Genomic DNA, 26,673 nt, shown 5'->3' with positions numbered 1-26,673 from the left:
TATGAGTTTGAGCTTGTTTTGACGTAGTTTGTTGACTAGAAATGGAATGAGCGGGAGAGGGGGAAAAGCATAAGCAAATATCCGTGACCAATTCATCCATAGAGCATTGCCCTTGGATAGGGGATGTGGGTACCTTCATGTGAAGTTTTGACATTTTGCATTTTCGCTGGTGGCGAATAGATCTATGTATGGTGTTCCCCAATGGTGAAAGTATAGCTGAAGCACTTGAGGATGAATCTCCCACTCATGTGTTTGTTGATGATCTCGGTTGAGAACATCTGCCAATTGGTTGTGTATCCCTGGAATGTACTGTGCTACCAGGTGAATCTTGTTGTGGATTGCCCATTGCCAAATCTTTTGGGCTAAGAGGGAGAGTTGGGATGAATGGGTCCCTCCTTGTTTGTTTAGGTAATACATTGTTGACATGTTGTCTGTTTTGATAAGGATGTTCTTGTGAGTGAGAAGAGGCTGAAAAGCTTTAAGTGCTAGGAATACAGCTAGCAATTCTAGGTGATTTATGTGTAACTGTTTGTGTTTAGCGTCCCATTGTCCTTGAATGTTGTGATTGTTGAGGTGTGCCCCCCAGCCAATCATTGATGCAACTGTTGTAAGTATGGTCTGAGGCACGGGGCCTTGAAATGGCCGCCCTTTGTTTAGGTTTGTGGAATTCCACCATTGAAGTGATATGCATGTTTGGCAGTCTATGAACACTAGATCGTGAAGTTGACCCTGTGCCTGTGACCATTGCTGTGCAAGGCACTGTTGTAAAGGTTGCATGTTTAGTCTTGCATGTGGGACAATGGCGATACAGGATGCCATCGTGCCCAACAGTTTCATGACGAATTTGACAGTGTGCTGTTGGGCTGGCTGTATTTGTGGCAATATATTGCGAAATGCTTATATTCTTTCTGGACTTGGGCTTGCAAGCGCTGTTTGCATATTTAGTGTGGCTCCTAAATACTGTTAAATTTGCGCAGGTTGTAGGTGTGATTTTTGGTAGTTTAAGGAGAACCCTAGGTTGTGTAGGGTTTGTATTACATAATGTGTATGTTTTTGACACTGTGCATGACTGTTGGATTTTATTAGCCAATCGTCGAGATATGGGAAGACATGAATGTGTTGCCTTCTGAGGTAGGCTACAACTACCTCCAGGCATTTTGTGAATACTCTGGGAGCTGTTGTTATTCCGAAGGGTAACACTTTGAACTGATAATACTTTCCTTGAATCACAAACCTGAGATATTTTCTGTGCGCTGGATGGATGGGTATGTGAAAATATGCATCTTTGAGGTCTAATGTTGCCATGAAATCATGCTGTTGAAGTAGTGGGACAACATCCTGTATTGTTACCATGTGAAAGTGTTCCAACAAGATGTAAAGATTGAGGGTTCTGAGATCTAATATTGGCCTTAAGGTTCCGTCCATTTTGGGAGTGAGGAAATACTATGAGTAAACTCCTGTTCCTAGTTGACTTTGTGGCACTGGCTCTATTGCTTGTTTGAGTAATAGAGTTTTTACTTCCTCTTGCAACAGGGCGATATGTTGGGTGAAGAGGTTGTGTGGTTTTGGTGGAATATTTGGTGGAGTGTGTGCCAATTCTATGTAATTGCTATTGCGGATAATTGATAATACCCAGTTGTCTGTTGTGATGGGTAGCCAATTGGTATGGAACCTTTGCAGTCTTCCCCCTCACAGGTGAGGTGCGAGTTGGGAAGGGATGGATTAAGTCACTGCTTTGGCTGTTGTGAGGCTTGTTTTGTTGACTGATATTTTCCCCTGCTTCTGGTGTACTGGCCTCTGTAAGTGCTTTTGAAACCACCTCTTTGATATTGAGGTTGGTAGGCCGACTTTGTGAGGTGGATGCCTTGGGTGTTTTGGTTCTAAATCCACCTCGGTATTGGGGCTTACGAAAGGATCCCCTGTATTGCGTTGTATACAAAGCACTCATGGCTTTAGCTGTGTCCGAATCTTTTTCCATTTTTTCAATAGCTCTGTCTACCTCGGGGCCAAAAAGCTGTTTTTGATTAAACGGCATATTGAGGACCGCCTGTTGTATTTCAGGCTTAAATCCTGAAGACTTGAGCCATGCGTGTCTTCTTATGGTGACAGCAGTGTTGATTGTTCTAGCTGCTGTGTCTGCAGAGTTTAGGGCTGACCTGATTGTTTGTGATAGCTTGCCCTTCCTCAACTATTTGTTGCACCCTTTTCTGTTGTTCTTTGGGGAGATGTTGTATTATATCTTTCATCTCATCCCAGTGGGCTCTATCATATCTAGCCAACAATGCCTGAGAGTTGGCTGTCCTCCACTGGTTGGCTGCCTGAGATGCCACCCTTTTGCTCGCAGCATCAAACATTCTGCTCTCCTTGTCTGGTGGGGGTGCATCCCCTGATGACTGCGAGTTTGCTCTTTTCCTGGCTGTGTTTACCACTACAGAGTCCAAGAGGCAATTGTTGTGTGATAAAGGCAGGATCATAGGGAGCTGGCTTATATTTTTTCTCCACCCTAGGAGTAATTATTCTAGCTTTCACTGGCTCCTGGAATATTTGGTCTGCATGCTTTAACATGCCTGAGAGCATGGGAAGGGACTGATAGGTGGTATGTGTAGAGGAGAGTGTGTTAAAAAGGAAGTCATCCTCTAACGGCTCAGTGTGCATGGCGACATTGTGATAGGATGCCGCCCTAGCTATGACCTGAGTGTAGTCTGTAATATCCTCTGGTGGTGATGGCTTAGAGGGATAGCAGTCTGGGTTATCATCTGGAATGGGATCTGGATCATAAAGATCCCATGGATCCACATTGTCGTGCTGTGAATCAAATGAATTTACAGGAGATTGCACAGGTGTGGGACTAGTAGGGAGAGAGATAAGCAAATGAGGAGAGTGAGGAGGAGACTGAGGAGGAGAAAATTGAGGAGGTAGAGGTTTCCCTTTAGTTTTTGGCACTTTAGCTGGTGGCTGAGCAGTGTCCAATTCTTCTTGAAAGGTACTCAGGTAAGTCCCTTGTAACTGGTACCAAGGGCCCTGATGCCAGGGAAGGTCTTTGAGGGCTGCAGCATGTCTTATGCCACCCTGGGGACCCCTCACTCAGCACATGCACACTGCCTCAAAGCTTGTGTGTGCTGGTGGGGAGAAAATGACTAAGTCGACATGGCACTCCCCTCAGAGTGCCATGCCAACCTCACACTGCCTGTGGCATAGGTAAGTCACCCCTCTGAGCATGCCTTACAGCCCTAAGGCAGAGTGCACTATACCACAGGTGAGGGCATATGTGCATGAGCACTATGCCCCTACAGCGTCGAAGCCAAACCTTAGACATTGTAAGTGCAGGGTAGCCAAAGGAGTATATGGTCTGGGAGTTTGTCAAACACGAACTCCACAGTTCCATGATGGCTACACTGAAAACTGGGAGGTTTGGTATCAAACTTCTCAGCACAATAAATGCACACTGATGCCAGTGTGCAATTTATTGTAACATACACCCAGAGGGCATCTTAGAGTTGCCCCCTGAATACCTACCTGACTACTAGTGTAGGCTGACCAGTTGCTGCCAGCATGCCAACACACCAGACATGTTGCTGGCCACATGGGGAGAGTGCCTTTGTCACTCTGTGGCCAGGAACAAAGCCTGTACTGGGTGGAGGTGCTTCTCACCTCCCCCTGCAGGAACTGTAACACCTGGCGGTGAGCCTCAAAGGCTCACCCCTTTTGTTACAGCGCCCCAGGGCATCGCAGCTAGTGGAGATGCCCGCCCCTCCGGCCACTGCCCCCACTTTTGGTGGCAAGGCTGGGAGAGATAATGAGAAAAACAACGAGGAGTCCACCCACCAGTCAGGACGTCCCCTCAGGTGTCCTGAGCTGAGGTGACCCCTGCCTTTAGAAATCCTCCATCTTGAGTTTGGAGGATTCCCCCAATAGGATAAGGGATGTGCCCCCCTCCCCACAGGGAGGAGGCACAAAGAGGGTGTAGCCACCCTCAAGGACAGTAGCCATTGGCTACTGCCCTCTCAGACCTAAACACACCCCTAAATTCAGTATTTAGGGGCTCCCCAGATCCCAGGAAATCAGACTCCTGCAACCTGAAGAAATAAGGAGGACTGCTGAACTACAAGCCTGCAGAGAAGGAGGAAGACGACAACTGCTTTGGCCCCAGCCCTACCGGCATGTCTCCAACTTCGAAAACCTGCTCCAGCGACGCAGCTGATAGGGACCAGCGACCTCTGAAGCCTCAGAGGACTGCCCTGGACTAAAGGACCAAAAAACTCCTGTGAACAGTGGCCCTGTTCAAAACCAGCTACTTCTTTGCAACAAAGAAGCAACTTTCAAAGACTGCATGTTTCCCGCCGGAAGCGTGAGACTTCACACTCTGCACCCGATGCCCCCAGCTCGAGATCTAGAGAACAACCACCTCAGGAAGGACTCCCTGGCAACTGCGAGCCCTTGAGTAACCAGAGACGACCCCCCCTGAACCCCCACAGCGACGCCTGCAGAGAGAATCCAGAGACTCCCCCTGACCACGACTGCCTGTAACAAAGGACCCGCTGCCTGGAACCAACACTGCACCCGCAGCCCCCAGGACCTGAAGGAACCGAACTTCAATGCAGGAGTGACCCCCATGCAACCCTCTGCCTAGCTCAGTTGGTGGCTGTCCCAAGAAGCCCCCCCCGTGCCTGCCTGCACCTCTAGTGACCCCTGGGTTCCTCCATTGTTTTCTACCTGAAACCCGACGCCTGCTTTGCACACTGCACCCGGCCGCCCCTGTGCCGCTGAGGGTGTGTTTTGTGTGCCTACTTGTGTTCCCCCCCCAGTGCTCTACAAAAACCCCCTGGTCTGCCCCCGAGGACGCAGGTACTTACCTGCTGGCAGACTGGAACCGGAGCACCCCTGTTCTCCAAAGGCACCTATGTGTTTTGGGCACCTCTTTGACCTCTGCACCTGACCGGCCATGAGCTGCTGGTGTGGTAACTTTGGGGTTGTCCTGAACCCCCAATGGTGGGCTGCCTATGCCCCAGAACTGAGACTTGTAAGTGTTTTACTTACCTCCTAATCTAACCTTAACTTACCTCCGCCAGGAACTGTTGATTTTTGCACTGTGTCCACTTTGAAAATGGCTTATTGCCATTTTTACAAAGACTGCATATGATATTGCTTTTATTCAAAGTTCCTAAAGTATCTAAGTGAAGTAACTTACATTTAAAGTGTTTAATGTAAATCTTGAACCTGTGGTTCTTAAAATAAACTAAGAAAATATATTTTTCAATATAAAAACCTATTGGCCTGGAGTAAGTCTTTGAGTGTGTGTTCCTCATTTATTGCCTGTGTGTGTACAACAGATGCATAACACTATCCTCTGATAAGCCTACTGCTCGACCACACTACCACAAAATAGAGCATTAGAATTATCTACTATTGCCACTATCTTACCTCTAAGGAGAAACCTTGGACTCTGTGCACACTATTTCTTACTTTGAAATAGTATATACAGAGACAACTTCCTACACCATGCATATACCTTTTACCAACCAAAACGTTTAGTGGTAAAACCTTTCGTAGTTAATGAATGCGTGGTAATGAACATGTGTTGTAATGACCGCATTGTAAAGGCATTTGTGTGGTAAATGAATGCTTGGTTCCATCATACATCCTTTATGTTGGATCTTTAGTTACTAAGAGTCCTGTCCATTTCACTACTATAGGGCTTTGTGATGTAGACCTGGGGGCATGGGAGCAAGTAGAAGGTTAGTCACCACATACCCACTCAGTTCATTACTCCTAACTAACGTTATTATGCAGTCTCTCTTTTTGACCTAAAGAGGGTGGAGGCAATGTAGATATGTTCCAACAGCTATCATACTTCATGTATTCGTTTTTAGGGTGGAGCCTGCTATAGCATGCGCTAGAGCATGCATTATGCTGCAAGGCACTATTATCAAGAAAAAAGGCTTGGGGCCCGCCTGTTGCTTACCATTTGTTGGCTTGCATGGCAGTCTTCTTTACAGCCTTGTAGTTGGTCACTGCAGGCCAAGCATCATTTCTGTTCATTTATGTGGAACAGGGACCAAGCACTGATTAGTGCAACTTGATCAGTGCCCATCTGCTGCTATCGACATGATTGAGGTATTACTTTGTTATTTTCAATTTCTAGTGCCCTACAAATAGAAAACGTGTAACTGGCAAAAACATGCCCAGAAGGATAAAGAAAACTGGAAATTTGTATTTTAAATAATTAACTTTCTCTTTTTTTTTCTAAGTCTTCTTTTCTCAGTTTGCAGACTCTTGTTTTGTTTTCACTCCTGGTCTTTGTTCTCAAAAGATGATGATTGCCTTGTTTCAAATATTACAAAGCAACATTATTTCTGACTTAAGTGTAATTACTATAATGGTGCTTTAGTTTAACACATAATCGTGCAGTATACCAATCTGGCCCACTGTAATCCGATCTGCCACACCAATCCACCCACATCCAATCCACCCTGTCCAATCCAGTCCACAAGACTCCAGTCCAATCCACCTCAATATAAACCACTCTCTCCACTCAATCTGCCCCACTCCAAACCACCCCATACCAATCCACCCAATTCCAGTCAGCTCCAATCCACCCCATCCAATCACCAATGCACGAGTCCAAACCACCCACTACAGTCCAACCCACTCAGTCCAATCCACCTCAATATACACCACTCTCCCCACCCAATCTGCCCCACTCCAAACCCTCCCATACCAATCTGCCCCACTCCAGTCAGCTCCAGTCCACCCCTTCCAGTCCATCATACACAAGTCCATTCTACCCAATTTGAACCCAACCCAAGCTCACTCAATCCTCTCCACTCCAATATAAACCATTCACCCCACACAAATCCCCCATCCAATCCAGCCCACACAACTCTGCCCCGCTCCAGTTTGCCCCAATCCACTTCACTTCTCCCCCAATCAAATCCACCTCGCTCCACCTCACCCAGTCCATCCCACTCCAGTCCAACCCACCACACACCCACTAATCCAATCAACCCCACTGCAATCCAATCCACCCCACTCAAGTCTGCCCCACTCCAATCTACCATACTCCAGTCTAACCCACCCCATTGCAGTCCACCCCAATCTACCCCACGCCAATCGTCAACCAAGTTCCAATCCATTCCACCCCACTTCAGTAGATTCCACCTCAATCCACTGCACCCAATCAACCACTCCATTCCACCCACCTAAATCCATCCTACTCAGTCATCCCACCCCAGTCCATCCCACTCTAATTCAATCAACCCAATCCAATCAACCCCTCTCGCATCCAGTCCACCCTACTCCATTCCAGTCCACAGTTCTCCAGTCCACCCCACTCCAATCCAGTTGACCCTATTCGAGTCCACCCTACTCCAGTCCACCTCACCCCAGTCAAGTCACCCCACTCCAGTCAAGTAACCCCCACTCCAGTCCACCCTACCACAGTCCACTTCCCCATTCCACTCCACTCCAGTCCAATCCACACCACTTCAGTCCTCCCCACTCAGTTACAACCCACTCAATCCAATCCACCCACCCCAAATCCTATCCACCTCACTCCAGTCCAACCCACCCAAATCCAGTCCACCCCACCACATCTCAATCCACCCTAATCCACTCCACCCCAGTCCAATCCACGCCACTTCAATCCTCCCCACTCAGTTACAACCCACTCAATCTAATTCACCCATCCCAAATCCTATCCACCTTACTCCAGTCCAACCCACCTAAATCCAGTCCTCCTCACTACATTACAATCCACCCCAGTTCAATTCACCCCACCCCAGTCCACCCCACAACACCCCAATCCGCCCCTTTCCAGTCCAAACCACCCAACAGAAATCTATCCCAGTCCAATCCACCCACTCCAATCCACCCTACCCAACTCCACTTCACCCCAGTCCACCCCACTCCAGTCCAACCCATTCTAATCAACCCCACTCCAATTCACCTCACTCCAGTCCATCCCACTACAGCCCACCCCACTGTGCTCCAAACCACCACCCTCCACTCCAATCCACCACACTCTTCCCCTATCCAATCCACTCCCTATAAACCAGTTCAGTCTACCTCCCTCGACCTCAGACCACAACCCACTCCACCCTATTCCACTTCACTCTACGATACTCCACTCCAGCAAATCCACTCTACTCCCCTCACTCCACGCCATCAACTTTTAACCATGTTGAACAGCAGGCACACTTGTGTACAACATGGCTAAAACACATTCCTGCACCGGCGAGACCTACTGGCTTTGCCAGTGCCTGTAATATTTATTGTTTAAACATTTGTCTGTCCTTCCCGATCACCTTCATCTTTCACAGTGACTGAAATATAACCCAATTTAATACCTTTCAGGAACACACTTTGTATTTACCCAGGCAGCGCCATTGCTAAAATGATAATTTGTATTTTTTTATTTATTTTACTTATTGGAAGTTACTACATTAGCAAAAAAAAAACAGTTTGGAAGTTAACAATAGAAGCCAATCTACTCAGTAGCCACAATTAGCCAACACTAACCGAGGTCCACTTGTGAAAACGATAGTATCTCTGTGAGTAGCTTAGATGAAGTAAGACAACTCAAGATATACCTATAGTTGTACACGTACCCACAGATGACATACGTTCTTGAACGACAGTGTAGGTAAGGGAGACACAGTGCTGTGAATCTTAGTGTTGTATAGGGATCTAAAAATGGAGAATGGAAGAAGCAAAAGGCAGGCGGTGACAAGAGTACCAAACAAAAGAAGTAAAGGGGGTAAGCGAGTGATGCAGGGCCCCAGCCACAGCATCTCACTTGGACCGGGGCGCAGGCCAAGAAAGCGTGGGATGGCCTAATGAGCGGGTGGCCCTGGTAGGCAGAGTTCTTTCATTTATTATAGGAGGATGATGGTAAGGATTGTTTTTACTATCCCTAATAAGGGTTCTTGTTTTAAGCCCTCCCTTTACCTGGAGTACTTATGTAGATATGAGAAAGGAGCTGCAATTCAGACAGACATGAGAAAGTGCAGTGATTTTTAAATATATCAAGCTGACTCAAAAGGAATATTAAGCAAAAACATCAGGCAAATGACTTGGGACAGCTTTGCAGTTAGTGGAGCAGGAAGTCTCAGCAGGTTGTACAAGAGGTCCAAAGGCTTGGGTGTTGAGAAAGGGCTTATTTCAGATTGCAACATACACAATTTATACTTGTTTGTCTCACATAAGGAATTAATACAACGGACTCATGTGACTCAGAGGAAGAATCCACTGAGGAGGAAGATGAGGAAGAGGAGTCGAGGAAAACAATCGTAACACCTGTGCCAGAAGTGAGTATGAGATATGGCACTGATGTTTATTTGTACGCAGCTGTAATGGAGTGTGAGGAATAGGAAGCACTTGGCTCCTCTCTCTGTGGTCTGGAAGCACTAGGCTCCAGTCTGTGGTCTGGAAGCACTAGGCTCCAGTCTGTGGTCTGGAAGCACTAGGCTCCAGTCTGTGGTCTGGAAGCACTGGGCTCCTCTCCCTGTGATCTGGAAGCACTGGGCTCCTCTCCCTGTGATCTGGAAGCACTGGGCTCCTCTCTCTGTGACCTGGAAACACTGGGCTCCAGTCTGCGGTCTGGAAGCACTGGGCTCCAGTCTGCGGTCTGGAAGCACTGGGCTCCAGTCTGCGGTCTGGAAGCACTGGGCTCCAGTCTGCGGTCTGGAAGCACTGGGCTCCAGTCTGCGGTCTGGAAGCACTGGGCTCCAGTCTGCGGTCTGGAAGCACTGGGCTCCAGTCTGCGGTCTGGAAGCACTGGGCTCCAGTCTGCGGTCTGGAAGCACTGGGCTCCAGTCTGCGGTCTGGAAGCACTGGGCTCCTCTCTCTGTGGTCTGGGAGCACTGGGCTCCTCTCTCTGTGGTCTGGGAGCACTGGGCACCTCTCTCTGTGGTCTGGGAGTACTGGGCTCCTCTCCCTGTGATCTGGAAGCACTGGGCTCCTCTCTCTGTGACCTGGAAACACTGGGCTCCAGTCTGCGGTCTGGAAGCACTGGGCTCCAGTCTGCGGTCTGGGAGCACTGGGCACCTCTCTCTGTGGTCTGGGAGCACTGGGCTCCTCTCCCTGTGATCTGGAAGCACTGGGGTCCTCTCTCTGTGACCTGGAAGCACTGGGCTCCAGTCTGCGGTCTGGAAGCACTGGGCTCCAGTCTGCGGTCTGGAAGCACTGGGCTCCAGTCTGCGGTCTGGAAGCACTGGGCTCCAGTCTGCGGTCTGGAAGCACTGGGCTCCAGTCTGCGGTCTGGAAGCACTGGGCTCCAGTCTGCGGTCTGGAAGCACTGGGCTCCAGTCTGCGGTCTGGAAGCACTGGGCTCCAGTCTGCGGTCTGGAAGCACTGGGCTCCTCTCCCTGTGATCTGGAAGCACTGGGCTCCTCTCCCTGTGATCTGGAAGCACTGGGCTCCTCTTTATAGTTTGCAAGCACTGGGCTCCTCTTTATAGTTTGCAAGCACTGGGCTCCTCTTTATAGTTTGCAAGCACTGGGTTCCTCTTTATAGTTTGCAAGCACTGGGTTCCTCTTTATAGTTTGCAAGCACTGGGCTCCTCTTTATAGTTTGGAAGCACTGGGCTCCAGTCTGTGGTCTGGAATCACTGGGCTCCTCTTTATAGTTTAGAAGCACTGGGCTCCAGTCTGTGGTCTGGAAGCCCTGTGCTCCTTCCTCTCTCTGTGGTCTAGAAGGACTGGGCTCCTATCTCTGTGGTCTGGAAGCACTGGGCTGCAGTCTGCGGTCTGAAAGCAATGGGCCCCAGTGTCAGCCTGGAAAGACTGGGCTCCTCCCTGTAGTTTGGAAGCACTGGGCTCCAATATTTGCAGTCTGGAAACAAGGGCCCCAGTCTATGGAATGAAAAGATTGGGCTGAAGTGTGGAAGCATTAGGCTCTTCGCTATAGTTTAGCTTCAGTCTGTGGTCTAGAAACACTATGGTCAACGGAACCCTGTGTGATAGAGGGCCTGGCCAGAAGAGAGGAAGGCTAAGGTTGCAATCTCTTGGGAAAGAGAAATTTATGGTTGTGATGTAGGGGATGAGAGGTTGTGCAGCTGTGGTCTGGTGGGGAAGGGTTCATGCAACATTGGCCTCAAAGTATATTAACATCTGGGACTCTGACTTCAAACTCTTCAGGTGATCTCAATAAGCAGAAATGAAAGCAGTAAAGTTCGGACCTTGCAACGGAGAGCAAAGGAAGAAGAAATGAAGAGATTTTGCAAAGCACAGGTAAATCAACCCATTTCTTGTAAAAACCTGCTTATTTATTTATTAGTTCACAAAGCCTCCTTCATTGATAAGACTGCAAAATATGTGGAAGAGCTGTAATGAACACTGATAGGAGAGGTGGCTCATGGTCTGTAACCACTGGCTATGATAGAGCCTTAGTGGATGGTGACTTGGCAGGCTGCAAGGAAGGGTGAAGAAGTGCCGGCTTTGGTGGGGCTATAGTGAAGGGTGCAGGAGCACCAACTGTAGGTTATAGTATGAGTGCTGTCTGTGAGAGAGGTGTGGGAACAGTTGGTTGGGAGTTACATGGGATGCTGCACACACTGTAACTAAGGGGAATGATCGAGGTAGAGGTGCAATAGGGGTACCTGTGCTAGGAGCATTGGTGACCTGTTTTAATGCTTCAGTCCATACAGAGGCGCCTGGAGGAGATCGAGGAGCAGTTCAGAGATCTGGAACAGAGGGGCACAGAGATGGAGCAATCCCTCAGGAAATGTGAGTGACGGTCATGTTGTGGTGGGATGGGAGAATGACATGGGGAATGAAGGAGAAGAAAAAGGGGAAGCAAACGTGCCCAGAAGGGGTATTGACAAGGCGGGAGGAGGTGTGCAGAAGGAAGAATGAAATGCGGGGCATAGAAGGTCCGAGGAGTAAAAGTGATGGAGGGTCATGGAAGGACATTAGATGGAGGATTAACAGTAAGGTGGGGAAATGGGAATGATGGGTGTGGGAGGTATCACAGTAAGGTGGTGCATCTATGAAGGTTGTGACAGAGAAGGGACATGGATGAGAAGAAGAAAGGGTGAGGTAGTAATTTGAGGAACTGGGTTGAGGGAAAAACTGGAGATAAAGTAGAGAAAGACGGAGTTGGCAGTCTAGATAGACACAGGAATTGTAAGGTTTGGACAACACCTTCAAAGTCATAAGAGTAGCAGAATAAAACATCACAACCTTGTAATCCCTTTTAGGCCGAATGTCCTTTGCAAGATGTCGGCACTTGTGGTGTCCGAATGCAGCCCATTAACCACTTAAGGCCACAGGGCCCCAGGAAACGTCCCCACTGTTCACCTAACTTGCATTTCCCCATTGTGACTTCACAGGAGATAACATTACACACCCTTTGACTCCCCTCCACTTCAGTGACAATACAAGAAGAGACCTCCTTCTAGCCTTGGTTGTCAATTGTGCACGTTTTGTCCTCTGTTTCATGAAAAGAGGAGACTGCAGATTTTGAAACAGAAATTATATTAGGCACAAGTGACCTGCTACTAAAACTGGCAAATCAGACTGGTTAAATCACAGGGGTTGCAAAGATGCCCATATGGATTGCACGCTGGAACCTGGGAGAAGCAGTTGTTAGGCCAAAATTATACTAGTGTGAAGTGGCGTGAAAGGGTAGGGTCAGTAGAAGGGGTTTAAATGGATCAAGAGAAAGGGTGGTTGGTAGTGAGACAGTAGGAGGGGACGGGTAAGTTGGGACTTGGAGGTCAGGAAGTGAAATTAAGGTCACAAGATGGAGAAGTTAGATGTGCACTAAGATGCATCACAGAAGGGTGTGGAGACCGGTGATAGTGAGCGTGCCCATGAGATGGAAGGGTTAGAGTGAAGAGGCAGTGATCTTAAGATGAACCACTGGAGTCAGCATAGACAGGTGATGCATGGAAAGGAGCAAGGAAGGGAATTAGTTGCATATGAGCAAGAGTATCATGAGTTTGTTTCTCTTTTGCACACACCACCCTACCCCTCTTATAGGTTGTGAGTCAGATGAGCAGGCTGAGCTCATTTACAAGTGGTTTTTGCTGGTCCAAGACAAAAACATGCTGGTTTCTGAAGAGTCAGATCTCATGATAGCGTGAGTAATCATGTTTTGCAATTTTAATATGGTTTAAATTAAAACTCTATGTTGCAGTGTGTACTCCTATGTGCAAAGGAAGGTGCATTCATAAACATTCCAGAAGCGGTTCATGCCGTAAGGTACAGGTGGGCATTGTACGTCCCTTTTGTGCAGGTAATGGGCTGTGCCATGAAATGAATGTGTGTGTGTGTGTGTATATGTATATGTATATATATATATATATATATATATATATATATATATATATATATATATAATATAGTTTGTGGCATGCTCCGCTGCAGAATCACATGCTGTGCATTATCCTGCCTTCTAGTATTGGGCTTGGAGTGTTACAGGTTGTTTTTCTTCGAAGAAGGGTTTTCGAGTCACAGGATCGAGTGACTCCTCCTCTTCGGTTCCATTGCGCATCAAATCCATTGAGTGATAGAGTATATAGGTACAAAGTAAGAGATGTCCATGCTAATGTAAATGTATATACATATGTACAAATGTTTGTAACTTAAACGACTACAGGCTTCCGGGGAGGAGGGAGGGTGCATGTGAATCTGCAGCGGAACATGCCACAAACAGATGTACACTGGGTAAGTGACATTTTCCATTCGATGGCATGTTTAGCTGCAGATACACATGCTGTGCATAGACTACAAAGCAGTTTGTCCTCCCATAAATTAGCGGTGGTTAGCCTGTAGGAGTTGAAGTTGTTTGAAATGTTCTTAGAACAGCTTGACCTACTGTGGCTTGTTGTCGTGATAATACATCTACACAGTAGTGTTTAGTGAATGTATGTGGTGTTGACCATGTGGCTGCTATACATATTTCAGCCATTGGTATATTCCCTAAAAAAGCCATTGTTGCACCTTGTTTTCTTGTAGAATGTGCTTTAGCAGTAAGTAAAAGCTGTCTTTTTGCTTTAATATAGCATATTTGAATGCATTTTACAATCCATCATGCTAAACCTTGTTTTGATATGGGATTGCCTGTATGTGGTTTTTAGAAAGGGACAAATAGTTGTTTAGTCTTTCTAAACGGTTTAGTTCTGTCTATATAGTACATTAAAGCTCTTTTGATGTCTAATGTATGTAGAGCTCTTTCTGCCACACAATCTGGCTATGGGAAGAAGAATGGCAGTTCTACTGTTTGATTTATATGAAATGGTGATACAACGTTTGGTAGAAATTTTGGGTTTGTTCTTAGTACAACTTTATGCTTGTGTACTTGGAAGAAAGGTTCTTCAAGAGTAAAGGCTTGGATTTCACTTGCTCTTCTTAAAGAAGTAATTGCCACTAGGAAGGAAACTTTCCATGTTAGAAATTGAATTTGGCACGAGTGCATAGGCTCAAATGGTGGTCACATAAGTCGTGTAAGCACTATATTTAGATTCCAAGAAGGAACTGGTGGTGTTCTGGGTGGAATGGTCCGTTTTAAACCTTCCATGAAAGCTTTAATGACAGGAACTCTAAATAAGGAGCTATGTTGTATATTTTGTAAATATGCTGAAATTGCAGTAAGATGAATGTTTATTGAAGAGAATGCCAAGTTTGATTTTTGTATATGAAGTAAATAACATACAATATCTTGTATTGATGCTGTAAGAGGGTCTATATTTTTGGATTGACAGTAATATACAAACCTTTTTCATTTGTTTGCATAGCACTGTCTAGTAGTGGGTTTTCTTGCGTGCTTAATAACTTCCGTACATTCTGATGGGAGTTGTAAATATCCAATATGACCTCAGGAGCCAAATTGCTAGATTGAGTGTTTTGGGATTTGGATGCCTGATTTTGCCTTTGTTTTGTGTCAACAGATCTGATCTGAATGGGAGTTTGGAGTGTGGTACTACTGAGAGATCTAATAATGTTGTGTACCACGGTTGACATGCCCATGTTGGTGCTATGAGTATCATTGTGAGTGAAGTTTGACGCAACTTGTTGACTAGAAACGGAAGGAGTGGGAGACGCGGAAAAGCGTATGCAAATATCCCTGACCAATTGATCCATAGAGCATTCCCCTTGGATTTGGGATGTGGGTGTCTGGGTGCAAAGTTTTAGCATTTTGTGTTTTCGCTTGTTGCGAACAGGTCTATGTTTGGAGTTCCCCACTTTTGAAAGTATTTTTGAAGTACTTGAGGATGAAGTTCCCATTTGTGAGTTTGTTGGTGATTTCTGCTGGGGATATCTGCCAACTGATTGTCTATTCCTGGAATGTATTGAGCCAATAGATTAATTTGATTGTGGATTGCCCATTTCCAAATTTTCTGGGCTAGAAGGGACAGTTGGGATGAATGTGTCCCTCCCTGTTTGTTGAGATAACACATGGTTGTCATGTTGTCTGTTTTGATGAGAACATTCGTCTGTGTGAGAAGAGGTTGAAAAGCTTTGAGTGCTAGAAAGACAGCTAATAACTACAAGCGGTTTATGTGTAGCTGTTTCTGTTTGACATCCCATTGTCCTTGAATGTTGTGATTGTTTAGGTGAGCTCCCCAACCAATCATTGATGCATCATTTGTAATTATGGTCGGAGGCATAGGGTCTTGAAATGGCCGCCCTTTGCTTAGAGTTGTGGAATTCCACCACTGAAGGTACATGTATGTTTGGCGGTCTATCAACACTAGATCTTGAAGTTGACCATGTGCCTGTGACCATTGTTGTGCAAGGCACATGGTCCGCATGTTTAGTCTTGCGTGAGCTACAATTGCAATACATGATACCATCATTCCTAACATTTTCATGACTAATCAGACAGTGTATTGTTGATTTGTTTGTATTTGTGTGATTATATTTTGGAAAGCTTGTATCCTTTGTGTATTTGGATATGCTAGAGCTTGCTGAGTGTTTAGTATTGCACCTAAATACTGTTGTATTTGTGCTGGTTGAAGGTGTGAGTTTTGGTAGTTTATTGAGAAGCCTAGTGTGTGTAAGGTTTGTATTACATAATGCGTATGATTTTGGCATTGTGTGTGACTGCGTGATTTTATTAGCCAATCATCTAGATATGGAAAGACATGTATATGTTGTCTTCTTAGGTAGGCTGCCACTACTGCCAAACACTTTGTGAATACCTTTGGCGCTGTTATTCCAAAGGGCAACACTTTGAATTGGTAGTGTTTTCCCTGAAGGACAAACCTGAGATATTTTCTGTGTGCAGGATGGATGGGTATGTGAAAATACGCATCTTTGAGGTCTAAGGCTGTCATGAAATCTTGTTTTTGTAGTAGTGGGATGACATCCTGTAAAGGTACCATGTGAAAATGTTCTGACAGGATGTAAAGATTGAGGGGACTGAGGTCTAATATTGGCCTGAGGGTGCCATCTTTTTGGGGAATTAGAAAATATAGTGAGTAAACTCCTGTTCCTGTTTGAGACTGTGGAACCAATTCTTTTGCTTGTTTGAGTAGTAGAGATTGGACCTCTTCTTGCAACAGAATCGTGTGCTCTGTGGATAGTTCGTGTGAACTTGGTGGAATATTTGGAGGAGTGTTTATCAATTCTAGGCAATAGTCATTGCGGATAATTGACAGCACCCAGTTGTCTGTGGTAATATTTTGCCAATTTGTGTGAAACTGTTGTAGTCTCCCCCCCCCCACAGGAGAGGTGTGGAGTGGAAGGGAATGAGGGAAGTCACTGTTTGAGGCTGCTTAGAGGCCTGAAATTTCCCTCTATTTCTGGGGTATAGTCCTCCATATGTGCCCCTAAAACTACCACGTTGGTATTACGGTTGGTAGGTTGGCTCTGTCTGTGAGGTGGATGCCTCTGACAGCTGTGTTCTGAAACCACCTCGAAACTGAGGTTTACGAAAGGATCCCCTATATGGTGCAGAGAGAGTGCACCCATTGCCTTTGCTGTGTCAGTCCTTTCGCAATTTTTCTATGGCTGTGTCTACTTCTGGGCCAAAAAGATATTTTTTGTCAAACTGCATGTTCAACACAGCCTGCTGTATTTCTGGCTTGAATCCAGAAGATCAGAGCCATGCATGTCTGCGTATAGTGACTGCAGTGTTGACACTCCTAGCAGCTGTATCTGCTTCATCTATGGCAGATCCTATTTGATTGTTTTAATGGCTTGCCCTTCCTCCACTACTTGTTGTGCCCTTTTCTGGTGTTCTTTGGGGAGATGCTGTATTATGTCTTGTCTCTCGTCCCAATGGGCTCTGTCATAGCGAGCTAATAGTGCTTGCACGTTGGCTATTCTCCACTGATTAGCTGCCTGGGACGCAACTCTTTTCCCTGCAGCACTGAATTTCCTGCTCTGTTTATCAGGAGGGGGTGCATCTCCTGGAGACTGACTATTTGCTCTCTTCCTAGCAGCGCTAACTACCACAGAATCATGAGGTACCTGAAGGGTGATATAATCCGGGTCAGAGGGTGCAGGTTTATATTTCTTCTTAATCCTAGGTGTTATGATGCGTTCTTTAACAGGTTCACTAAAGATCTGATCCGCATGTTTTACCATGCCTGGGAGCATCGGGAGGCATTGATACCTAGAATGTGTTGAGGATAGAGTGTTAAATAAGAAATCCTCTTCTAGGGGCTCTGTATGCATTGTAACACCATGATATGCTGTAGCCCTAGCTACGACTTGGTTATAGACAGTACTATCCTCAGGTGGTGATGGTTTAGAGGGATAGCTGTCTGGATTGTTACTTGGAATGGGATCTGGGTCATAAAGATCCCATGGATCCACATTGTCTTGTTGTGAATCATAAGAATGAGTGGGTGATTGCACTGGTGTAGGACTGGTAAGAGGAGAGGTAGGTAGGTATGGAGAATGAGGAGGAGAAAATTGAGGAGGTGGTGGTTTCTACCTCTGCTTTGGCACTTTAGCCGGAGGCTGCATAGTGTCCAATTCCTCCTGAAAAGCTAGCTTCCTTTTTGTTTTTAAAGGAGGTGCTGTCAGAATTCTCCCTGTTTCCTTATGGATGTGGATCCTGGATTGTCCTTCATCCATAATTTCTAGAATTGGTTTTACCTCTAACTCCTTTTCAGAGGTTTTGTGGTTTTCTTTAAGTCTCTTTGAAAGTCCAAGCTCTTCTGTGTAAGTTGGCCTTTTCCGCTCCGAAGCGTGCTTTTTCAGGATCGAAAAAGATGAGGAGGACAAAGGTTTCGGCTCCGAAACTGGCTTTCTAATTTTCGACTCCGAAAAGTGGTGTTTAGTGGAGTCGGAAACGGAGCTCTTTGTTGTCTCCCATGTTTTCAGAGGAGTGGCCTTTTTTGGTGCCGAACTGTGAAGCTGATCACCAACAGTCTTTTTTCGGGCCAAGCCATGGCCTTCCGGCAGTGGTGTACCCAAGGCCTTGTGCTTTTTCTTTTGTGAGGGTGCAGGGGCAGACGTACTCACATGTTGTCCTGCTGTGACTGGTCTGTCTTCATCGATTCCTGCTCTGACTCGGAATCTCGTACTGAGACTGCGGTCTGCATCAATTCTTCCTCTTCTACGTTGAGGTGTTCACTGCTCCTCGACGTCATTTCGAGTCTTCTTGCTCTTCGGTCTCTAAGAGTCTTTTTCAATTGGAAGGATCGACAGGCCTCGCAGTTCTCTTCCCGATGGTCTGGGGAAAGGCAGAGGTTGCAAACCAGTTGCTGGTCTGTGTACGGGTATTTCGAGTGGCACAGAGGACAGAATCGGAATGGAGTCCGATCCATGAGGCTTCCACGCTGTAGGCCCGAATAGGCCCGAGTTGGGCACGTGCGCCCAGAAGGGTGAACAAAGTTGTTTTCCCAACACTAGTGCTGTGTCGATGCAAGATTATAAACCTGATCGATACAATACAGACGAAAAGAGAGTTTTACAAAGTTTTCCGAATCCAAATCTCAGAGCGAGAGGAAACACATCCAAACCCAATGGCGGAAAGAAAACAATCTAACAATGAAGTCGATGCCCATGTGCAATGGAACCGAAGAGGAGGAGTCACTCGATCCCGTGACTCAAACACTTCTTTCAAGAAATACAACTTGTAACACTCCGAGCCTAACACTAGATGGCAGGATAAAGCACAGCATGTGCATCTGCAGCTACACATGCCATCGAACATACATATATATATATATATATGTATGTGTGTGGGTGCTCGGGTGTAACAGGTTGTATGCATAAAGGGGCATGTCACTATGTGTGGCTCTGTACTTGACGTCAATGTGGTGTTGCGAAGCCTCAGCCCTGTGGACATGCTGGGTGTACTTTTCAGTTGATGCATGTGGAGTTGTGTCTGCAGGTATTGCTCATAGGGGCCTATGGAATGTGTTATTCCATTGAGTAGAATGAAAGTGATAGAGATGTTTCATGCCATGACATCTACTTAATGAGTAGCCACTGGACGTCCACATAGAAGAGCCTCTGCTTGTCCAGTTTGCCAAGCATTGGGAGAATGTTTGAGGGATGGGTTGCACATGCCTTTGTCACTTGTGAGCAAGCCCCTAGCAACTTTCTGTTAAACATTAAAGGTCAGATTATGTATAGGGTTTATAAACCAACAGATCTATAAAATAATTTGCTGCTGGAAGTCCATGGCTCACAGTTATTCTTTTTCATTGTCTTTCCAGAGCACAAGAGCTTGATCTGGAGGAACAGCAGAGCTTGTTAGTCCAGCAGCTTCAGCGCTATCAGTATGTGGATGGTAAGACCTTGCAGGGTGTAGGCTCACCACTCAAGCATGCTACTACAGTTCCAGTGAGACCCATAATCAGATCTCAATCTTCTTACATCGGCACAGGCCTGCTTTCAAGCTCATCATGGAGGGTGGTTTCTTGGTCACCATGAATGCTTCTTAATCTGTCTGCCAGTTTTGGGTATAGTTTTGTGTTTTATCAGTTACAATTAGCTTCAGAGTCAGTGATGGGATCAAACAAATTGTGGAAGCTCTCCCCAGTTCAGGGTAGCTTGACATGTTGGAAAAGGGCATTGATGGTCTACAGAGAGTAATATAAGCATGGAATGCACACGTTTTAAAAATCACTAAGTATGTATATGCCACCTCCAACAGCAGATTGTTAGCAATATTACATGGAGATCAGTAGGGCAGTCGGAGATAATCAGACATCCTTGTGATCCTGAGGTTGACGTGACCTTTCCATTGAAGCCAAAGCCATGAATTTCACTTTCATGGTGACCCTTCCTTGATGAGTTATTGGCCCACTCCTTCTCATAAGATATCTTTTTTTTTTTTTAAACTCTGTTTTATTGAGTTATCAAAACAACTTAAAATAAAAACAAAACAAGCAGTGCATTTTCATACGAGATACCACAATGTCCATTGTTCTCCCGGGCGGAGGCTTATGATACCTGTAGGCAAAAACATGTAACATATCCAATCAGACCAGCAATAACTACCCCCCTCCCCAAGGACCTCATATGTAACCAAATCATTCATAGACCTTGTTTACCAGCGTGACTCTTTTACCACAGTTGGTTGTCACTTATACGCAGAGCATAACATCCCATGGTCAAGGATCCTCATCTGTTCTCCAATCAGAGCTGGACTCCTGGGCCCCCGTGAAACGTTCCAACAGTGTACTCCAGGCCGTTATGTCCGCCAGTGCCCCTTCTTCCCTACGTATGAGTCTCATATTTTGCTCTTCAGCCACACCTCATTTCAAAACATCCCGGGACCAGGAGGATGGACTTCGTGTACCCATCCAGCCCGCAGCCACCCTTTGCTTAGCCAACACCAAAGGAAGCTGCATAAATCTGTATGGGATGCGCCTACCCCGTGGTCTCTGTATTATACCCAGGAGGCAAGCCAATGGTGTCACCTCGAGTCCCAGACTGGTGACCCCGTCCAACATTCCGAACCACCACCCACCAAAATTGCTGTACCTCCCTGCAGGCCCAGGCCAGGTGGAGAAAAGACTCATCCATCTCCCCCACATCAAGAACACCCTGCCTCCCTTGTCGGGTCCATCTTATTAAGTCGAGCAGGCGTGATGTATTAACGATGGACAAAATGAAAGTGCAATAACTTAAATCTGTGGTTACAAGAGACCGTGCGTACCAGCGACCGAGCCAAATTCCAGTCCACGTCTTCTATGGGGTTCTCCAGTTCTCGATCCCAGGCACTGCCCGCTGCACACTCTACCCCCGCGCAGCACTCTATAAAACATAGTAACCAAGTGGGAGTCATCTCCCCAATTTATTATCCCGTTCAAGATCTTTGATGCCACAGGGGCCACCGGAAACCCAGACCAGACCTCTCGAGCCACACTCTTAATCTTGGCGTATTGCAAGAACTGGCTAGCGCTCAATCCTAGCGTATCTCGCGCCTCCTGAAAGGAAATAAACTCACCATTGGGATATAAATCACCCGAGCAGCCACATGTTCTCCAAGCCTCCGTTGACATGAAAGTATCCATATCCCGAAAAGGGGCTAGACTCCAGATCTTCAGTTCCCTATCAAAGTGTGCACGTCAGAGTAATCACTTAACTGCCTGTTCCCAGATCCCAGCTGTATTCTTGACCAGGTAGGGGACATGAGTCACTGACCTACCACCGGACGTTAATGCGTGCACCAGTGTCTCATCTCCCAACATGGCAGCAAACAGCCGCTTCTCCCAATTATCCGACTGCGTCATCCACTTAGCAGCATGTTGTAAATGAGCTGCATAATAATGGAGGCTTGGCACTCTCTAATATTAGACTCTATCTTCCAAATCCCTTTGTAACATGGACAACGCCACCCTGATACGACAGCCAGCCCAAACCAAGGAAATCAACAAGCTATCTAGGCGATTAAAAAACTGAGCCTTCAATGGAAACAAGGAATTCTGGACCAGGTAAAGACACCGTGGCAAGAACACCAAAGATATCATCTTAGATTAACATTTCTCACTTGAAGTTTCCCCTCCTGCTTCTTTCAACTGAAACTGCTGGATAGGGTTCTCCAGTTTCATTCCTCCTACCACACTTCAGTTGTCTTGGCACTAGTTCAGTCACACCGAGATTATGGGAATACCATTTATTTAGGTGCTTTGGCCAAAGGTATGCAAACAGACGGGTAAAAAGTGGTGCAGCTAGAGTCATTACGGATCCCAGGCAGTGGAAGCCCAGATATCTAATTCTGCAGTTGCTCTCCTGGTGAAAGAGTGCGTCATGTTTAAAGTAGGGCCATCCTAGTTTAAATCTCTCACACTTGTGCATAAAGCAGCCACTCGCCTTACCCACTCTATTCAGTTCTCATCTCAGCTTCTGCAAGCTTAGTTCTGCCTCCATGGAGATTTCCCACGTTGCCCTTCACAGCAGACCCAAAGCTGGAGCGAGAGTGCTGCAGCTCAACTGTGGAATTCTCTTCCTCTGCTCTCTCACCATATTTAAAAAGCCTGGCTTGTTACACAGCTATTCAGTGGCTACAGTGCTATCTTTCTAGGTCAGAACTTCATAGCACCATAAAGTTTTGGTTTTGTTGTGCTTTATAAATACTGTTAGAAATGGGCTTCTCTCACTCCATCATTCAGCTTTCGGGTGAGACAGATTTGCTAAAAGAGACTTTGGAGACAAACATTCTCAAGCCGGCTCTCACTGCCCTTTCCCTGTCTCCTTCCCCTGACACCCCCCAGATTGTTCTAGAAACCTGAGGCAGAAGCGTACAGCATGCAACTATTCTGTAAAAATGTTGGTCTTCCAACATGTTTTTAAGGAATGTTTGAGCATGGTGAGATTACAGTGCATTCATGTATCATGACATAACACTAATGGGCAAGCGTGGATTAAACAGGCTACCCTCTCTCTAAGAGGAGCGGGTCAGATTTTAGGGGTGCTCAAGGCTGCCAACAAGGCTTACTTAGTCTGTCGCTTCAAGTCACCCACAGAAGTTATTGAAACATTAGTCATGTGTGTAACATGCTGGCAGTCTAAGTACAGTATCTGTTCACTACCTGTCTCAAATCAACAGACCTGCTCCCCAGTTAAGTAGACCACCTTAATTAGGGGACTGTTCATCCCTGCTTGGCTCAAAGATTGGAGGTGCTCGTCTGTCGGGCAAAAGGGGCCCGAACACCTCCTTCCTCATAGGCAAAAATCTGGCACACATTGACAGTGTTTTGAGCTACACACACTTTAGGAGATATATTTGGTTGTTAAAAGCCCTAGAGTAAAATATTTCTTGTATTAGGGTGATATAAAAATGGTTGCCTGCAAGAAGTACCAACATTCAGACATGATATTCGGGGTAGTTAGTTATACAGAACTGAACAATTGGCACACCATCAGTTTGATTGGGAGCACTCTCATCTTTTGAAAAATGACACAAAGCATCACCACAACATACTTATGTGCATGAATTTTGAACAAGTGCTTTCAGACAAAATTTAAATTGTCAACAGTTTAAAAATATCTAGCTCTAACCATATTGTAATACAAGAAGTAGTCTAAATGTGACAAACCCTGGTGCAACCAAAAGCTTTAAAAATAAGGGGCAGATTTACTAGCAAGTCATGCAATGCAACAGGATAACGTGCTGCGTGACTGGGAGAGTGCAGCAATGCGCAATACTTAACCAAGACATGGCGCATTCCTACCCTCTCCCTGCACTGCCACACGGAGTGCGGCCTAGCGTCAAGGCGCAAGGGTGCCTGTGTTTCAGCCAGGATGTATTTTGTGTGCAGTAAAGGACACCTTCTTGCCCAAAAACAATCCTTTGAGGCTTTTTATTATTTATGCATGTGTTGCATAATGCAGCACAAGTAAAAGGAGAAACAAAATTCTGCTCGTTATGCCTCACCTGGGCTAGTAACACAAGACAGCGACTTGCGCTGCACTACTTCAGATTGTGACGCAGTGGCAACACACGGGCTTAATAAATCTGGACATAGTTACTGGGCAAACCAGTGACTGAGCTGGAGGTCAAAGACCACTAACCTAGGTTAAAGTAAGAATTTCTGTTCATCAGCACGATGCTTTCAAATTACCGAAGTCTGTCGCTTATTTCGTAACTTCATGCCCAGGAAAAAAGCAACATAGGCCTTAAAGTGTTGAAAATTGCAGATAATCAAAGGCTGGGGAGTCCTACTACAGGAGGTACATAGGTCAGTGAGTTAAGGTGGCGGTTAAGTAACTATACCTGCCCTTTGAAGGTCACCAGACCTGCAGCTTTCGCATGAAAGGGGTGATAGAGCCGCCCATTAATGCCTACCTAAGGTGCTGCACGGGGGCGTTACATAGGGGAAGGTAGCACGTTATTGCAATTGGAGGTCCCGTTCTAACTGAACTTCGATTGGAGGAGGGCATGAGTTTAAGTCCTTCCGGTGGAAAACCACAGTGGCATGAAAAGTGTGCCTTGTCTCTTCAGTCGTGAGAAACGGGGAATAAAAACTAGTTTGGGAAATGGGGGGCTTTTATAGCTGATCCGCAGCCGACTGGCCCTCACTAGCATGGATTCCAAGCAGGCTGTACCACCGGCGCTTAAGGGCTAGGCGACACCTTGGCTTCTGTATTTGAAGAAGTCCTGAGAATGTGACTTATGTAGACTTTTCCTTTGCTTGCAGATCAGCTGAAGACCGCCAGGGACCGGGCGGAAGAGGCTCAGATTCTTAAGATGATGCTGGAGGTCGTGGACAAACGCAATGCACTGATCACTGTTCTGGAAGAGAAGCGGCTGCATGATACGACACAGCAGCTGCGCGGGATGCCCTTATCCGCCTGAAACCCAAGGAGCCACTGACGAGGCCTTGGGCATGATGCTGGGCTGTCCTGGTGTTAGGCCCCTCTTCCGATACTGGCAGCCGTTGGTCTGAGGCCAGCGACCCGTGTCCTGTATCGCAACTTCATGCGCCCCATTTTTTGTGATACCAGGAGGGCCTGGCTCCATATCTGAAGCCCATTTGTAGTCGTAGGTGGCAAAGGCCTCTTAAGGTACAAGATGGACTGCTTCAAATTGAGGACCGCCCATTGGACGATGCCTGGATTTCCTGCAGTGAAGGCAGGAGTGCCTCACGAAAAAGGGTGCTTGCTGCATATCATGATGCCAAAAGCTCTGGGCATCAAGCAGGTGGCTCTTGATGCCAGTCTTCCTGCTCTGATGCCAAGAGTCCACGTTGTCAAACAGTGGGTCCTCGTTCGATGCCAAGAAGTGAGCCCTAGTGCCATGATCCCATGTATGGTGCTGTGTGGTCTCTAGAAGACAAATCCCATTGTCTGCACATTCGAGGCAGCCTAAAACTTCTAGTCTTACTGTTGTGCTCTATGCTGTTGTCCAAAGGAGGGGGCTGTGTGTGCGCGCCACACTCTCAGGTGCTCCTGTCTATTTAGTGCATGGGGGAGACTCTAATGGCCTATCCCACTACCAAAAGAAATCAGTTGCTTTCTCTGCTTGTAGTCAGTGACACAGTTTTGCAGTGCCACGCACCCCTAGTGGAAATCTGCCATGGAAGGCTTTCCTGATTGACAGAAGGTCACTGATTCACTCGGCCTCGTTAGAAGACTCCTCCCAAGAAAACGAAGACACTGATAAGTATGAAACTGGCCATGTCGAGTTAGTGATACACCTCACAGCATGGACTACCTGCCCGCCTGGGCTCTGCAATCTGCTCCGTGGCTTCTACGCCTTCTCCTCCAAGTCATTTCTGTTATCTCAAGGCACCTCCACTTGCATCTTTTCGCCTTTCCGCCCTGGGGCTAGGTCACTCTCTTTTTCCCAGTCTCCTTTCTCTTGTAGTGCCCCAGTACCCCTCCCAAAGCCCCCTCTACCCCTGCACTCTGACTTCTTCCATCACATCCAGCATCCCCTTCTCTTCTTCCGGTATTGCTTTCTGCCCAAGGGAATTGGGTTCCCCAAGCCTCCCCCAATACCTTTGTGCCCAGGTGCCATTTGTGTCTGAAACTGAAGGTCAGCCTGGAGTCCCAGAGCAGGAGCATTGACGCCTCTTGTTATCACTGCCATTCTGAAGTTCACTCACTTTCTCCTCCCGTGACTTGATCTTGTTCCCTCTCCAAAGCTGCTCCTTTCCCACTCTGGCGCCGCTTTTTTCTCAGGGGGGGCCATCTTTTATGTTTTTTTTTTTTTAGGATTCATCTATTACTCAGAGTACTTTTTTTGTAACACCCTCAGGCACTCTTTTTGGTTGCATATTTCAGTGTCATAGATGAGCAAAGATTTCGAATAAAGAGTATGGATTTTATATTAAAACCCACTTGTTTTTGTCAGTCATATTTAAGATCAAAGGGGGAGAGGTGGGAATGCAAAACTAAGAGGTGTAATGTGTGACCAGAAGTTGTCAAAGATTCTTTCAAATTCACAACGAAATTGCAACTGTCCGCAAATAACATTTCTAATAATGTGTCAATACCCCACCACTGTCTTCAGCGGTTACAAGCTATTTCGTTGCCTATGTTATTACTGTACACTACACCAAAATTAATATTTACACCTGACTGTATATTTCAACCAGTTCTGCAGTGACATCACTGCATGCCTGCCCACTCCACCTGTGACATCACTGCATGCCTGACCACTCCACCTGTGACATCACTGCATGCCTGACCACTCCACCTGTGACATCACTGCATGCCTCACCGGCCAAGTCACGCCATTGCTGCACACCTTGCTGATCTGTCCAGGTATCGCTGCATGCCTCAACGGTTCTGTCACGCCACTGCTGCATAAACT

At 46.5% G+C, this 26,673-nt stretch overlaps 1 protein-coding gene across 1 annotated transcript in view; it reads left to right on the top strand.

The window, feature by feature from the left end:
- Window positions 1-26,189, top strand: part of MICAL1 (microtubule associated monooxygenase, calponin and LIM domain containing 1) — a 255,534-nt gene extending 229,345 nt beyond the window's left edge. The window contains exons 19-24 of the mRNA XM_069238776.1: window positions 9,205-9,305; window positions 11,136-11,228; window positions 11,636-11,723; window positions 12,981-13,080; window positions 19,622-19,695; window positions 24,554-26,189. Coding sequence (XP_069094877.1) covers window positions 9,205-9,305; window positions 11,136-11,228; window positions 11,636-11,723; window positions 12,981-13,080; window positions 19,622-19,695; window positions 24,554-24,711 — 614 coding nt within the window. The 3' untranslated portion in view covers window positions 24,712-26,189. The remainder of the gene's footprint in view (window positions 1-9,204; window positions 9,306-11,135; window positions 11,229-11,635; window positions 11,724-12,980; window positions 13,081-19,621; window positions 19,696-24,553) is intronic.
- Window positions 26,190-26,673: the final 484 nt, after the last annotated feature.

Source organism: Pleurodeles waltl, chromosome 6, assembly GCF_031143425.1.
Source record: "Pleurodeles waltl isolate 20211129_DDA chromosome 6, aPleWal1.hap1.20221129, whole genome shotgun sequence".
Lineage (NCBI taxonomy): Eukaryota > Metazoa > Chordata > Amphibia > Caudata > Salamandridae > Pleurodeles > Pleurodeles waltl.
Note: the sequence above shows the minus strand (reverse complement) of the source record. Positions and strands in the feature narration are given on the sequence as shown.